Genomic DNA, 15,811 nt, shown 5'->3' with positions numbered 1-15,811 from the left:
GTCTAAGCACAATTTTTCAACTTTGACATGTGTTAGTAAAACCGTATATACCATCACAACTACTTTGTAAATCCATAAAACAAATTAATAATATAAGAATTTAGCACAATTATATGAGAGTGCAGGGTGTGATCAATTCACCAAATATACACAGTAGGCACAACAAATATAAAATATTATTATTATTATATACACATATATATTTGTTTGCACAAAAACCATAGCTATTATTCAGGACAAATTAGGCTTTCATTTGGTGGTAAATGGGTATGGATATTTCTTGATTTTGTTTTTATTATCAAAGGAAAAAAATGTAGCTGTATATTTCTTGTTACTACCATAACCTACCACCAAAGAACAACCAAAAATAAATTCTTCTGCTCCTAATGATCGCAGCGATACCACATACGTGTATGTTATTTGTTGTTTGTACCCATAGTACAGCCCAGAAGCAATAGAGCATATTTTGCTTTTTTGCTCCTACCTAAAACACACTAATACTAATGCTATTAAAAAAAAAAAAATAATAATAATCCTGCCCAAAATATACTGACCCTGACTTTTACCCAAACACTAACTTAGATCAAACCTTGATCTAGGTCTTTTTTCTTTATTTTTTTATACACACACTTTTTCTTCCCTTTCTGCAAGGAAAGAGAAAGATACATTCCTCTCCATTCTGAGAAAGAGAAACACAGGGGCGAGCTTCACAGTGACTGATCACTGTGGTAGCCAATCAGAGGCTACCACAATTCTCAGGTGGCCTGGAATCAAGAGTTCTGGCCCCCGATCTTTAGTACGGGGCCAGAGGCTGTCAGTAAGACCCCTGTCTCTGTAATGCGAACGCGTTGTGTAGCACAAAGGGAGGCACGTATATATGTGGCCACGTGGAAAAAAGCCCAGTGCAGTGGGAACACCTATATTGCTATATATTTATATATTTTTTGCAATATATTTATATTACTCACCCATTCCTGAATGAATAGGATAGCTACAGTTAATCAATCCTTTATTGTCTCTGTTACAAATAAGTAATGAAGATATGGAATGACTGTTATCCCTTGGAATGTCAGAGGTGCTAGAGCTTCGGTCAGAACCTTGGAGAAGACCCTCGGAGCTGAGGAGAGTCAAAACAGAAGTGCACTGCCCTGGAAATTATATACTACAGGGCCTTTTCTGAGAGCAATTTGTAGGAGGTTCTGTAGCTTCTTCCTTACTATATGTAAATTTGTATCCTGAAGACCTTACATTGCCATAAAACAATCTTGATGAAGTAGAGCTCTGATCGAGAAAAAAAGATTCCATCCGAAACTTTTTGTATTTTATTGCCCTGTTCAAGGGTCTGAGATTTAGAATGAGGCAAAACTTTCCTGAATGCTTTTTTTTTTTACTACAGACGTAAACACCTCTTTTTGCCCATGGTACCTGTACTAGCAGCCTTTGGTCCACTAGTTCTCGCATTAAGAGAGGCAAAGCTTTTGCTTTTTCTGAGTCTCCTGAGAGATTAGTTACCAATAATCTGGATACTAGCTGGTGGTCGAATTCCTTATCCGCTGTATGTTCTAATGCGTATTGCAAGCCTGTCCAAAAAAGCAAATCACTGGAGAAAGGCAGATTACTTAACAGTAACTTGGATGCAACATCCCCCATCCAAGTTTTTAATCAGTGGGCTCTCCAAGCAGAATTGACCAAAGTTGAGGTTTTGGGAAGCAGCCTTACCACTTCTGATGATGCATCTGATATACAACCTACAGCTCTAAACAACAAAGGGTGTGAGTTGAGCAGCTGATCTAGGGGTATCCGCTTCTAAGTGGGCATGCTAATTCAAATTATCCATGGAAGAATAACGGGCACGTTTAAGATGTCTTGTTCATCGAAGGGGAGATCTAAATTTTTTGGAAATTTTAGCAAGAGTGGCATCCAGCCTTGGACATTTGTCCTAAACAAAGGCCTGTTCCTCGTCAAAAGGATATCTCTTTAAACTATTAAAAAAAAATGGGTTCAATCCATCAGGATTTTCACATTCATTCAAGATAGATTTAGATAATACCTTATGTTCGGGAAATAGTCTAGACATTTTTTTCTTTTGTGGTACATTAAGCCTGGATTTACACTAGATGCAGTGTAATTCGCTGTGGATTCGGCACCGCATCTTAATCGTAACCCGTCCATGCAAACCCATTGCAGAGTGTATGATAATGACACCCTGCAATCGATTTGCAAAATGAAGTGCTATTTGCAGAATCAGATCGCATGAGATTTGATTCTGGTGTGGACAAACAAAGAGTCCTGCACCAGTTTGGTGCGAATGTGGTGCGATTTGAGCCATACAAATCCATGGCTCAAATGGCACCCCAGAGACACCGCTTATAATTCGCTCAGGAAGGTGCTGTGATTCCTGTGCGAATTACATGTGGTGTCTGGAACCGGAGCAGCGTGAACCCAGGCTGAATCATGCCTGGTTAATAGCACTTTATCTTCCTCAATATCCAAAGTGTCATAAATGGCTCTCAGGAGTTCATCCACTTCATCCAAGGATAGCTTATACTTAGATGGACAGGAGATTTCTTCCTCTGGATTCTGTTCACTATCTAAATCAAAACCAGAAAAATCAGGATCGCTGACTTCATCTCTGTTTAAATAGTCCTATGCGAAGTTACTAACATCGGATGACATAGGCAAGGGAGAAGTGGGCAAATCAGGTGGAGGTGCATTAATAAAGGATCGTTTCTGCACATCAATTATAGTCTTAAAAGTATGAAAAGTTGCCACCAATTCTTCCTTGCCAACAAACTGTTACAGGCAGAAGCAAATTCATCCTTTACTAAATTACTAATGCAGGTATGACAAAAAGGCTCATTCCAAGAATCCGATCTAGCCAAACTTGTACATTTTTATTTTTGGTGCCACACTTTTGTTACTGTCAATAGTTTTATCCCACAAAGGGATAGAGAAAAAGGTGATTCCGTTTGTCCAGCAAGCCCAATGTTCTCCTCCACCAGGTGCCCCATTCACCTAAGTCCACCACCAACAGGAACCCTCAGGTGACAAGAAGAGGCGCTTCAGAAAAAAAAAACTGCTATCCACAGAGGACCACAGTAGGGCACATCGGATCACTGCCCCTTACCTGTGCAGAGCTGGTGCTTGCCTACACTGGCCCCCATTACCCTCTGCTCCACCCCTGTGTCTTCTGCAGCCTCTGTTGGATTACAGAAATAAGCACCAGATGCGTCCTTGCCCCTCCCCCTGCACCCTTGAGACCAGAGCCACTACCTCAGTGCTAACTGATGATTTGCATTCACTGTAAGTGATGCCAACTCAGATTGCATCCTACCCCAATGGAGGGAGTCTGTTTGGCCCAAAAAGGGGATCCCATAGAGCCCAGTCCTAATGTCCAACCATATGGCTCAGTCTTTCAGGCCCCTGAGCTATGGCACTTCTCCCTGTAAAAACAGAAAAACGGTTTCTCTAAAGCAGGCATCACTAAACGGCAGACTGCAGCCCGGACCGAGTGACAGTCCTGTCCAGGTCAGACAATGGCTGTGCCATTTAGCTGCATGTCCTTATGTCCTCCGTCCACTGTTGTCATCTTCAAAGCAGGGCAGAGGTTGGAAAGGAGCGAAAAGGTCTGGATAGAGGGTGGAAGCTTCCCCGCTTTTCAAGTTTATCAAGCGGTCAGTTTGTTGCTATGATGTGGGGTGGTCCTAGCAACCAATTACCCACTTGATAACAGGAGGAGTTGTGAAGCTTCCACCCTCCATCCAAAACTATTGCACCTACCTTGTGCTCTGCTATGAAAGGTAGGACTTGAAGGACAGGAGAAGAGAGCACACTGAAGGAGGGGGGGAGGCAGTGCTGTTAAGGCAGACTGCTTTTTTTTTTTTTTTTTTTTTTTTTTTTTTTTTTTTAGAAGGTAAATGGGATTGAAGTCTGGTGGCAAGAATCTTAGAAAATAGTTTCAGATCTACATTAAGTAGTGAGATTGGTCTATAGCTAGGGCACGTTGTAGGGTCCTTCCCTTCCTTTGGGAGCACCGATATATGGGCTCGCAATGTGTCTCTATGGAATGGGGAGTCAGGGCTCAATTTGTTGAACAGATCAGCCATTTGTTGACCGAGGATTGGGAAGAAGGTCTTATAATATTGTAACGGCAGCCCATCTGGCCCTGGTGCTTTTCCGGTTTTAGTGTTATTAATTGCTGTTTGTAACTCCACCAGGGAGATAGTAGCCGATAACTCCTCTTTCACCTCCTCTGGTAGGCTTGGCATTCCTGACTTAGTGAGGTAATTAATCACATCATCTGAGTCAGGGGGCTGCGGAAGCAAGTTGTAAAGTGACGAGTAATATTTCCTAAAGTCTCGTGCTATGTCCTCAGGTCGTTCAGCTTTCTGACCCGTAGGGGATATAAGCTTCGGGACATAAGCCTTGGTTTGCATGTCACGTAAGGTTCGAGCCAACACTTTCCCGCATTTATCACCCGACTCATACATCACCCTTCGGCCTCTTTGTAATGCTGCTTTAGCTTTATATTGTAAAAGATCTACTATTTGTTTACGTATATTATTAAGTTCCTTCAGCAACTCTGCCGTAGGTGCATGTTTATGTCGTGATTCTAAATCATGTAAGGTCTGTAGGAGTAAGGTCGTCTGTTGTGTACGAAGTCTCTTGAGCCGAGCCCCGTGTTTAATAAACACCCCTCTAATTACTGCTTTATGGGCTTCCCATGTCACCCCTGGGCTTATTTCCTCATCTAAATTAGTTTGAAAATAATGTGTAAGTTCTTTCTCCACCTCAGTGGTAACCGCTACCTCTTGGAGAAGGCTCAGATTCAATGTCCATGTCTGTGATCTAGTAAGTGGTGTTTCTGTTAAAGTATATGTAAGTGTCAATGGCGCATGATCGGACCATGTAATAGAACCAATAATTACCGACTGTACTGAATGTAATTGTGAATGTGGGATGAGAAAATAATCTATCCGTGAATATGATGCATGTGGGGGGGAGTAAAAAGTATAGTCCCTCTCCCCAGAGTGTAACAAACGCCATGCATCAATCAAGCGTGCCTTGTGAAGTTGTTTCGCAATTCGCTTTCTGATTCTAGGAGGTAAGGAGGAGGTTCCTGATGACGAATCCTCTGATGGTATCAGGGACATGTTAAGATCTCCTCCGAAGATAAGTTGACCCTCCTGAAATTCTTGGAGCTTATCAAAACATCTCGCCATGAATACGTCTTGTTGTATATTTGGGGCATATACTGAGGCTAAAGTCACCTTAATGTTTCCAATATTTCCTTTCAGAAAAAGGAATCTTCCCTCCGAATCAGCACAGACCTGTGAGCATGACCAAGGTACCTGTCCAGAGATCATTATAGATACGCCTCTGGTTCTACTATTCGAGCTGGTAGAATGATATATCGATGGGTAGAATCTATTTTTAAGTAATGGTGTTTTTACTTCCTTGAAATGAGTTTCCTGTATATAAGCGATATCAATACGTGAGCTTTTTAAGTCCGAGAATAGCATCCGCCTTTTCTCGGGAACATTTAATCCCTTAGCATTTAATGAGCATATTTTAATAGTGTCCATGTTGTGGAAAGGAGAAAGGAAAAAAAAAATAGGAAGAGAGAAAAGGAAAAAAAAAAAAAAAAAAAAAGGGAGAAAAAAGAAAAAATAGGCGTATAGGCGTCCGGCGGTCCTAGACCAGTACTCGGGCGCAAGCCTTCTGGGGTTAGAGGTTGGAGACTACCGGTGAGGATTTTCCAGTTTCCCCTACCCAACCCACCTTCCCCCTGTTTGGGGGATAAATAGATCATTTTTTTTTTTTTTTTTACATATACCCTCCTGTTTTCAAATGCAGAATTTTCATACTTGAATCTTGGCCCGATGAGAAAGGGAAGAGAGAGAAAAAAAAAAAAAAAAAAAACCCCAAAGGGAGAGGAGAACGTGACCGAGGGGATCTCTTGCCTGAACTATATTATACATTTCTTCCTTATCTATTTAGCAAGATACCCCCATAAGATCTCGGGGGTCAGTAGGTAGATCCCTCATATAAGACATTTCTCATGTAGAATCATATTGTTGTATATAGTTGAAGACCTTAGTCATCTTAGAGCTAGTCAAACTTCACCTATAAGATACTACCGCTTCCCCTTCTTCCTCCTCCCCCCCCCCCAATAAAGGAGACTCCCAAGAAAACAAATGAGCCAACAAAATCTCATCTGCCTTCTAGCACCCTCCTTAGAAGGGGCCAGATCAAACATGTAGTCAGCTCCTTATCTACTAAATCCGTGAAAAGAGAGGAGGGGGGGGGCAGGGGGAAAAAAAAAAAACCCACCCCAAAGGGAGAGGGGACGTGACATAGGGGGTCTCATGCCTAAACTATATTATACCTATCTTCCCTGTCTATTTAACAAGAAACCCCCTTAAGATCTCAGGGGTCAGTAGGTAGATCCCTCATATAGGACATTTCTCATGTAGAATCTTATTGTTGTGTATAGTTGAAGACTTTAGTCATCCTAGAGCTAATCAAACTTCACCTGTAAGACACTACAACTTCCCCTTCTCCCTCCCCCTCCCCCCTTAATAAGTGACCCCTAAAAAAAAATAAACGAGCCAACAAAATCTCATCTGCCTTCTATGCACCTCCATAGAAGGGGCCAGATCTAACCTGTGGTCAGCTCCTTATCTACTAAGTCCGTGAAAGGAGAGGCGGGGGGGGGGGGGGGCAGGGGGGAAAAAAAAGAGAGAAGAAAAAAAAAAAAGGGGGGGGAGATATTTTCTCCTCTTTTCCCTTCCCCCTCCCTCTAAAGGGAAGAGGGAACCTTATAATCCACCATTCCACCTCCCAGATACTCTCATTGGTCTTAAATAATACCCCACACTATTCTCTCAGTTCTCTGGAAAGGATCTGCTATACATTAGAAACTGTAAAAATATAACATTCCGGTAGTGATCTTAAATATCTAATGCTTCCATATCCCACAGATCCCCTATCAGTCCATATAATTGTTATTATTCAATACTACTCAAGTTCTTTAGTTGGTATGTATAAATGTCGTCTCATTATGGAGTGTCGTTTCCTCCTAGACTATATCGTGGGTGTCTTATTCCCACAAAATATTTATACAGTAATATAATTGCCAAACAATACCAAATACCCCCTCAAAAAAAAAAAAAAAAAAAAAAAAAAAAAAAGGGGTTTTTTTTTTCCCCCCCTTTTCCCTCCCTTTCCTTCTCCCCTCCCCCTCCCTTCCCCTCTTTTCTTTTTTTTTTCTTTTTTTTTTTTTCCCCCCTTTTTAAAAAAAAAAAAATGTAATGTTTTCTTCCTTCTTTCCCCCTCCTCCTTCCCCTCTTTAGTCACTGAGAACTCTCTCTTTTCAGTGCATACCCTTTCTCAAAGGGTTTGGGTGTCCATGGATATTCAATGAAATCTAAATAACAAAAGATGATCTTGCTGAACCAGTTATAGTGCTGCTGATACAAAAAAGTTGAGAAAAAAAAAAGTTGACAGATGTACATTATGACTCACGTGACCCTTCTAGCGTCACGACTTGTAGTTCCCCCTGCAGGCTCTGAGATTGGTTGATAGATCTTCCTCGGTGGGCTTCAGCAGACCTCCTGCCTCCTGACTGGGGCAGAATAATCAGCCAGTTTGGGATCTGGATAGGAGTAATCCCTAGACAGGTAAAAAAAGCAGGTAAATCTGCAGGGGACCTAAGAGTGAATGTAGTAGTATTTTTCCGGAAAAAGACCGCTAGGGGGTACCCCCATCGGTATGTATATCCTGCCCGGCGGGCGGCGTCTAGCGCCGGTCGAAGAAGTGCTCTGCGTTGTAATGTAGCTTTAGATAGGTCAGGTAATATTTTAACAACTGCTCCATCAAAATCCACGGCTCCCTTCTCCCATGCTTTACGCAATATGGCTTCTTTTTGGAGAAAATGATGTACTCTACACACCACATCTCGAGGTCTGTCTGGGTTAGTTGATCTAGGGCCCAGAGCTCTGTGTACTCTGTCCAATTCCACTGTTTCTGGGGGGTCTGAGTCTAATATTTTTTGAAAGATGGCTGTCACTGTCTCCCGCAGGTCTTCCCTGCCTGTAGCCTCAGGGATGCCACGGAGTCTCAAGTTGTTCCGGCGGCTCCTATCTTCCAAATCCTCCAGGTGCAGCTGGAGAGAAATGGCTGTATCTACAGTGTCATTGCGGGCATTTTCTAGCGTTGTCACCCGGGTCTCCAGTGCCGTAACAGCCTGCTCCCCCGTACCTATTCTATCAGATATAGCCTGTATCTCAGATCTTACAGTCTGTAGATCTCGGCGATGGGTCTCCTCTATCCGGAGTATTAGTGTCTCTACCTCTGAACGGGTTGGAAGTGCTCTCAGCAGTGTCCGTATCTCTGGATCTATCTGATGAGGCGTAGGGAGGTCAGAGTACCGGGGGGGTGTCACCTGTTGTTGGGGTTCCATTGCTACCGAGTCTGATGGGGTGGTCATCCCAGGTAAGTGTGTTATATTTATTTGTGTCTCGGAACCACTCAGCTTCCCATCCATGTCTTGTGTTTGTAGTCTAGGTCCCCTTACCTCGAGAGCTGAGTCCAAAGCAGCTGTACGTGGTGGGGATCTAAAGTACTGGATAATTGCCTCTGGCTCCCTCTGTGTGCGTGTAGAGGGTCTGTTGCCTCTGACTCCGGATGTGCGGATTGTATTGCGTGCTCCTCGCTTTCTACCACGGGTCATGCCGGAATAGGTATATAAAGAATGGTTGGGTTAGGTGGGATAAGCTACGTCCCCCAAATTCAATTCCACCTCTGTTGTTTTATATTCATATGTCTTTTATCTAAGCTCTGTCGTTTTTATTTATTTGCAGGGTTATAAGTGGGGGAGTCTTGTTCCACAATTTATCTTTAGGCAGTCCAAGGAAAAAAAAAGGGGGTACTTTAACCCCTCTCACCTCCTCCAGACAGTGAAGTCTTGGGGATCTGTTCTCCTCCTCCCGGCTCCTCTCAGATCTCAGGCAGCCACAAACCGGAGCTCGCAGGGTGATCCCCGCGGGTGATCCTTTCTCTCAGCCGCTCACACCGCTCACACCGCCGCCTGCAGGGTGATCCACGCAGCCCTTCTTCCGTGGCCGCCGATAGACGTCAGGCACACACGTCCTCCCGGCGTCTCGGAGCACCTCCTCCCCGCCACGCTCCCGGGCACCCCGATCCGCGTGCCGTCCGAACCTCAGAGTCACCACAGGAGCCAGGTAATGTCAGTCTCTTTCAATGAGATTGAGGGTATAGATACGCTCATACTGGTCGGGTTGGGTAAAACGAGGGAGAGCCTGGAGCTGTTAACCCATCCTCATGCGGCCATCTCCTAGCCACGCCCCCGCTTCGTTTAAGGTGTATTCTAAGTATACCAAGGCAGACTGCTTTATGCAAAGTGTGGACTGCTATGTAAGGGGGGCATGAAGATGTGAAGAGAGGGAGGGTTGTGCTAAAATGTAAAAGGAGTACTATATTGTAAAAGTAGGACATATGATGTGAAGGGGGGCTTTGAAAACTTTTAAAAGTTGTCAGCCAATTGGACACACTATTATCTCAATCTGGGTCCGAATTATATCACTCATACATATACTGAATATTATTATTTTTTTTTAATGGTTCATTATTTTTTATTATTATCTACCTGGTTTAATAATATTACTCTTTCCGCATTTACTTCCATATAGGTTATTACTTCCTTTCCTTTTTTTTTTTTTCTTTTTGTCAGGTTTTTTTTTTAGCGCTCACATACTTTTTAAATATTTTTGTCATTGCTTCTTCTTATTATTATTTTAAATTTATTATAGTTTTATATTGGCATAATCATAGTGTTTCTGTTGTATATGCAGCCATATTATATACATTTGATGGATCCAGCTTCAGAAATCTATTCCACACCTATTTATTGTCCCTCTGGCTCTGTTGAGCCTATTTAAGACTGACAGCTCCCATAGCCGTCCAGATCTGAAGAAAAAGTGGAGACTTTGAAATGCGTCATCTGACACGTCCCGACGTCACTTCCGGCGCGGCTTCCGAGTGCGCTCCACGCTGGTTCTCACACTGCACAGAAGGGTCCCCGGCCCGGCTTGTCCATGTGCCCTGCTTGTACACCATCTGTGATGCTGCTATAGACATCTCCCCCCCATTGAGTGACCACGGACTGCCTTTCTAACTTATGCCTTGTTTATTCTTACATCATGTGAGTAGCCAATTGGCTGAAAACCTTTAATAAATGTCCTTCTTGATTTTATCTGTTACACTTAGTTTGGCACACCTTGTTATTTTCCATTTGCCTTCCAGAGAATTGCATCACTCTCAAGGGAGCTGCAACTAGCGTGTGACATTACATCTCATGGACTATATGAAATTTTCCCATTTTTATGTGGTTTTACTAGTCCAGGACTTATGCTTATTTCCTTGTTATCATTTTCATTGATTACTGTGAGTCCCTTAACCCACTCTTTGCACCATATTTTGTTGGGTTTCTAATTTCTGGTGCTCTCTGTGGTCCTTTTAAGTCCAATACTTGCACCAGGGGACAAATCAAAGGAAATAAATCATATTCCCTGCATTTAGTGCCATGACATTATCATGTTGCCCTTGTCAGACTAGAAGGCTCTCTGATGACCATTTGATGGATACTTCTGACAGCCAATGGGTAGCATCCATGTCAACAGGAAGTGACATAGGCACTGAAAGAAATAACATCCCTAACTGCAGACAAAAAGAAAGAAGAATGGGGTTCCAGCATGTCATGATTTCAGGTAAGTTATCTTGGCTTTTTGTTAACGTTTTGAAAAATAATGCTTATAGGTTGGTGAAAGGTGGTGGAGTAGGAAAGAATAGTGTTTCTTTTTTACATATGCATAAGGCAAGGTGAACATAAAATAATGAGTCTCATCCAGCCCAGTTTTCTGAAAGTAGGTGGAAATCCTCTTTCAAAGTACACAAAAATGGCAGGGAGAAAAGTAAAACCCTTACAAATATATGATAAATATAGTCAAACAAAAAAGACCTGCTGTAATTATAACGAGAACATAACTGACAGCTATAAAGAGGAGGTTGAATAAAAAGTAATGAATACTTGGTAGCTATTTTATAAAAAAAAGTACATTATTCTGCAATAAATGAACTAACCTCTTCAGGTTCAGAAAGTGACAGAAAAAAGTTATAACAATGAAATTTAACAAATGAAAATATGTTTGATGTGATGTCTATGAGCTAAGTACAGTTAGGAGAAACAATGCATTATGAGCATCACAATAATTTGCATTTGGTCAAAGACTGATCTCTTTAGATGTCTTTATGCCCTTATGAGAGTTATATTTCATTCTAAATGCATTTCATTTTTAACTGGTACGTTTCAATATTGTACATTTCTTGTACCTTACATCTTTTTGAACAAGCTCTAATAGCAATTATCAATAAAATAATATATTGCCAGTGCCGATACAACATTTTGAAATAAAATTACTTATAGACCTCTGTGGGTGCAAGTGTTGACATTTCATTTGATAGAGCACTGTGTATATATACTGTTTTCACCCATTTTTTATATCTTTTCTTGCACTTCCTGTCTACATGTGTACACTCCAGCAATCGTTGTACATCATCATGCCTACTTCACACAATGAGATTATCAGACGAATGATCATCCATTTTTTTTTTTGCATGCTAGACTCTATATCAAAAATTAAGAGGTTACTAAAATATGAAAATTCCCGTACGACAGAATAAAAAAAGTGATTTAATGTATTTGTATTTCGGACGTAAACTGAGCTGATTAAACTAAAACTGTATGATCTGGTATCGTACGAGAAAAATGTTCGTGTTTGTCCCTTCAGATCATTTTGGACGAAAACTGTGTAATAACGTTTAGAGTATCATACGACCGCTTCGAAAGCGTTATTTTTTGTATGATTTTCTGATCTTGTGTACAGATCTTTAGGCCCAGCTTCCTGATGGGGTCAACATTGGATCGTGCAATGCCATTTGAAGTGTAGACTGGGAAAGCATGCGAGATTGTGACAAAATGGAAAACAATTGGGAGATAGGGACACAGTGTTGTCACATTTTAACCATATCTGTCTGCAGACATTCAGGGTTGGATCACCGGGTATTATTTTATGAATACGGAAAGTGGTACTAAAAATGTATTTTCAGATTATTTAAGCAGCATGCATGACACTTTCCTGAAGCACTAAGATGTACTGTAAAGTTTGTAATTCGTTGCAGCATGTACGTTGTGTGTTAACTCATTATTGTTTGGCATTATGGCAGTCCAGTCACAAGTGTGCTGGAACCTTCTGTGACTTAGGGTACTATGCTAAATTAAAGGAACTGCACTAAGCGCCATATGTTACCATGTATAGGACATAGTTGTAATGCATAGGTTTGATGTGAGGCTTTACATTTCAATCAGAACCTAAGCACGGTTTACTTTTTTCTGGCCAAAAGCCTGAATGGTAAAAAGCTGGAGTCTGTACTGACTTGGATTCATCAACAATCTGGACATATACGATTTACTTACGCAATTTCTACTACTTGAAGAAAATTCCATTGCCTACTGAACAATTTTCTTTTGTTCGTGTAACTAATATCTGTGTAGTCCAGGAGGACCATCAGGTGAACATCAGTCATTAAAGACATAGAGCAATCTTACCATGCTGGTAACATCACTGATCATGGGCTGCAAGAGCATTTGAATGTCATTTGTCTGAGAGAAGACTTCTAGAATTTTTTCACCCAAAAATTCCATAAAGTATAGCACAAATTTATAAAGGTTCCCAGACTCGCCAAGCAGGATTATCCAGGAGATTACATTCTACGTGGGCTGGTTGGCGGCACTATTATGCCATATCTGCATGTCATGCATCCACAGCTGACCTGGCAACCTTTTTATTGATGTCCAAGAAAATGAGATCCCTAAATATTTTCTGAATTGATCTAACAGATATTATCCTGCATGCAGGAGTTTTCATATAAAAACAAAGAGGACAGATGGGAGAAAAAGAACAAGCTGTCCATCTATTCTTCCATTTTTATTTTTTTAATTTTTTTAACAGGATATCTCTATGTTTAGCCCAAGCATGTATAAATTCACTTATAGCAGATTAACTCCTCTGTTTGGAGTCTGTTCCAAGCTTCCTCTACTCTTTCAGTTAAAAAAAATAATTTCTAACAGTACTCTAGAACTGTCCTCCTGCTAGTTTGAGGTCATGCCCCCAGAGTTGATTGCCCCCATCACGCCCTTGTGCTCCCTTTTTTGTTCAGGAGAGCAACTGCTTGATTGAAAATATCCTACTTGACTACATAACAATTTATTCTCAAAGCTGTTGCACTGCTTTGCAAAGCTGTTACAGCAATCTGGCTGCAAGACACAAATGCTGGACAGTCAATTAATTACCTCATAAATGCATTCACAAAACGATCCCATTTTTATGAGCAAGCAGAAATACAGAAGTAATTTACTTTTTAAGTAATAACTAACATGACCTGGTATTCAAATATAAAAACCAATACGCTCCTAAACAGTATAGCATAAAATAAATATCACAAATCAAGCTATAAAGAAATATAACATGAATTAAAGATCACTGACCGATTGGTTATTGTTTCCTTAAAACCCATTCCCTCAGACCAGGAAAACTGATTTACTAATGTGTTAGAAAACATACTGATCAGTAAGATATACTGGGTGTAGCTTGACCATCTGAATCCTGCAGGATGTGGCACTGTTATATTTTGTATATCAAGAGGGGCTGGGTGAGCAAATAAGTAAAAAACTTTACAGCAAAACAGCTATGATAATCTCCCTAAACATCTATGGAAAAAAAAGAAAAAAAAAAAAAAAACAAATTCATGTGGATTACGCCAGCCATCCGGTTTTAGATTTGGCAAAGAAGGGAGGAGATGAACATAGCAGATCATACCGCATAACATTAATCTACAAAAAAAAAAAAGAATTTGACTTCAGTGGCCTTGAAAGATTCCCTAAAGGAATCCTAAAGGGCCTTCATTTGCAGATTTCAATTAGCCTTTATTTCTATGCAATTATACATTAAACTGATGCATTGTGTCGGCTATCCTGATATCCCCTAATATGCATGAAAATCAAACAAAGCAAAAAAACAATAGTCTTCAATACATTTCCTAATGCTTCAGAAAGTGAAATAAAAGACAGTTCAAAACGGTTACTAGGAACACAGGAGTTACATAAGATATGTGAAAAGGAAGTTTAAGGTTATGTCAGCTCCCAGCGGGAGTAAATCCAATCATGAAGGCTCTAGGATTATGCCCAAACCCCTGGCTTGTTAATATTAGCAGCATTTTCATTTCAGACACTTCTTTTTTTTCCTCTTACCTTATTCTGTACCTGCGTTCCATCCGGACTTATCCTGAATGACCCCACGTCAATTGTCTTACTCGGGTTCACTTTCCTAATTTCATGCTGCAGCTCATCTACCAGTGCCCTGCAGGCTGCAAAGGAGGGGAAAAGAACATCAAGAATACTGTGCAAGGATTATTTCAAAGAAAAGGTGAACTGCTGTTCTCTTAAAGGGACTCTATTGTTCGTTTTTTTTATGTTAGAAGTTTGTACTGGTATTATTATGCACTTTATATTAACATTGTATTTATTATATATTATGTGCTCATGCAAAATTATTTAAAGCCAAACTTCAGGTAAAAAACATTAATTTTAGATTTGAGTAGTAAGCAGATTAGACACTCTATTAAGTATTTATTGCTATGTTCCCTTTGAGAAAATGCCCCCACTCTTCTTGTCTCCCTTTTATCAGCGGAAGAGAAGAAAATGGAAGGGAAGAAAAGGGAAGGGAAGTGAAGAAAAGGGAAGGGAAGTGAAGAAAAGGGAAGGGAAAATGTCTCCGTAATCTGCTCTCATCTCCTGGTGATACTTTGGGGTTTATTTTAAAAAAGCGAATATACTGTTCACTTTGGGAATTTTCCCCAGAGCTTATTGAATGATGTGAAACTCTGCTGACTTCAATCATCAAATCCTGTGCTAGTAAAAATGCTGTTTTTTTTAAAAATTTCCTTGCACATGTTTGGGTATTCTTTGTTGGGTAAAACATTACCACATTCACTAAGCTCTGGGAAAATTCCCTTGCAAAGTGCAACTTCCTTTGCAAAGCAAACAGCCTATTTGCTTTTATTAAATTGCCCCCTATGTGTTCCGGGGTAGTACAGCTTCAAAACAAACCTTACCACTAAGTAAAGTGCTAATTTACACAACTCCCACATACATCCCATTTATGTGATTCCAAGCTGCCTAAAACTTCCTATAGCCACAGACAGGCTTACCCTTTCAAGTGAAGAAAAAACAGAGAAGAGGCGCCTCTGAGTGTAGACTGTAAGGTAGTTTATTTTAGGGATAAAAGAATAGAACTCACATGGTGGTGTGTAATACAAGCTTTTTGGGTATTAACATTACCCAGGTTGACGTTCAGAGGTGTAGGGGCTGTTATGCCTGTGCTGCAGCCATGTCTATGCCTGGTCAAGCTGACTCCGGCCAGCGATCAGTGTAGAAAGGGAAAAAGCCAGGACCGAGGGCTGGAATGCATGCTGGAATGCAGCATCAACCCCCGTCACTGGTCCGCGACGCGTTTCGGAGCATGCGCAGTAGGTGGAATATTACAATGCACGCTCTTTTCTCAAGCTAGTGAGGGGGGAGCCTCTATTCATTTTATACACACAAAAAGGCCACCTAGTGGCTAATTTACAATACTTTCCTTGAAAAGTCAATGATATTACAATAATATTACAG

General features: G+C 40.9%; 1 protein-coding gene across 2 annotated transcripts in view; it reads right to left on the bottom strand.

The window, feature by feature from the left end:
- CNPY1 (canopy FGF signaling regulator 1) overlaps nucleotides 1-15,811 on the bottom strand; it is a 232,511-nt gene that overhangs the window by 52,661 nt on the left and 164,039 nt on the right. For both annotated transcript variants that reach the window (XM_082259195.1, XM_082259194.1), the window contains exon 3: nucleotides 14,390-14,505. In XM_082259195.1, coding sequence (XP_082115321.1) covers nucleotides 14,390-14,505 — 116 coding nt within the window. The remainder of the gene's footprint in view (nucleotides 1-14,389; nucleotides 14,506-15,811) is intronic.

Source organism: Pelophylax lessonae, assembly GCF_965119305.1.
Source record: "Pelophylax lessonae genome assembly, chromosome: 5".
In the NCBI taxonomy this organism is placed as follows: Eukaryota; Metazoa; Chordata; class Amphibia; order Anura; family Ranidae; genus Pelophylax; species Pelophylax lessonae.
The sequence above is the reverse complement of the archived record's forward strand: the minus strand, read 5'-3'. Positions and strand labels throughout refer to the sequence as shown.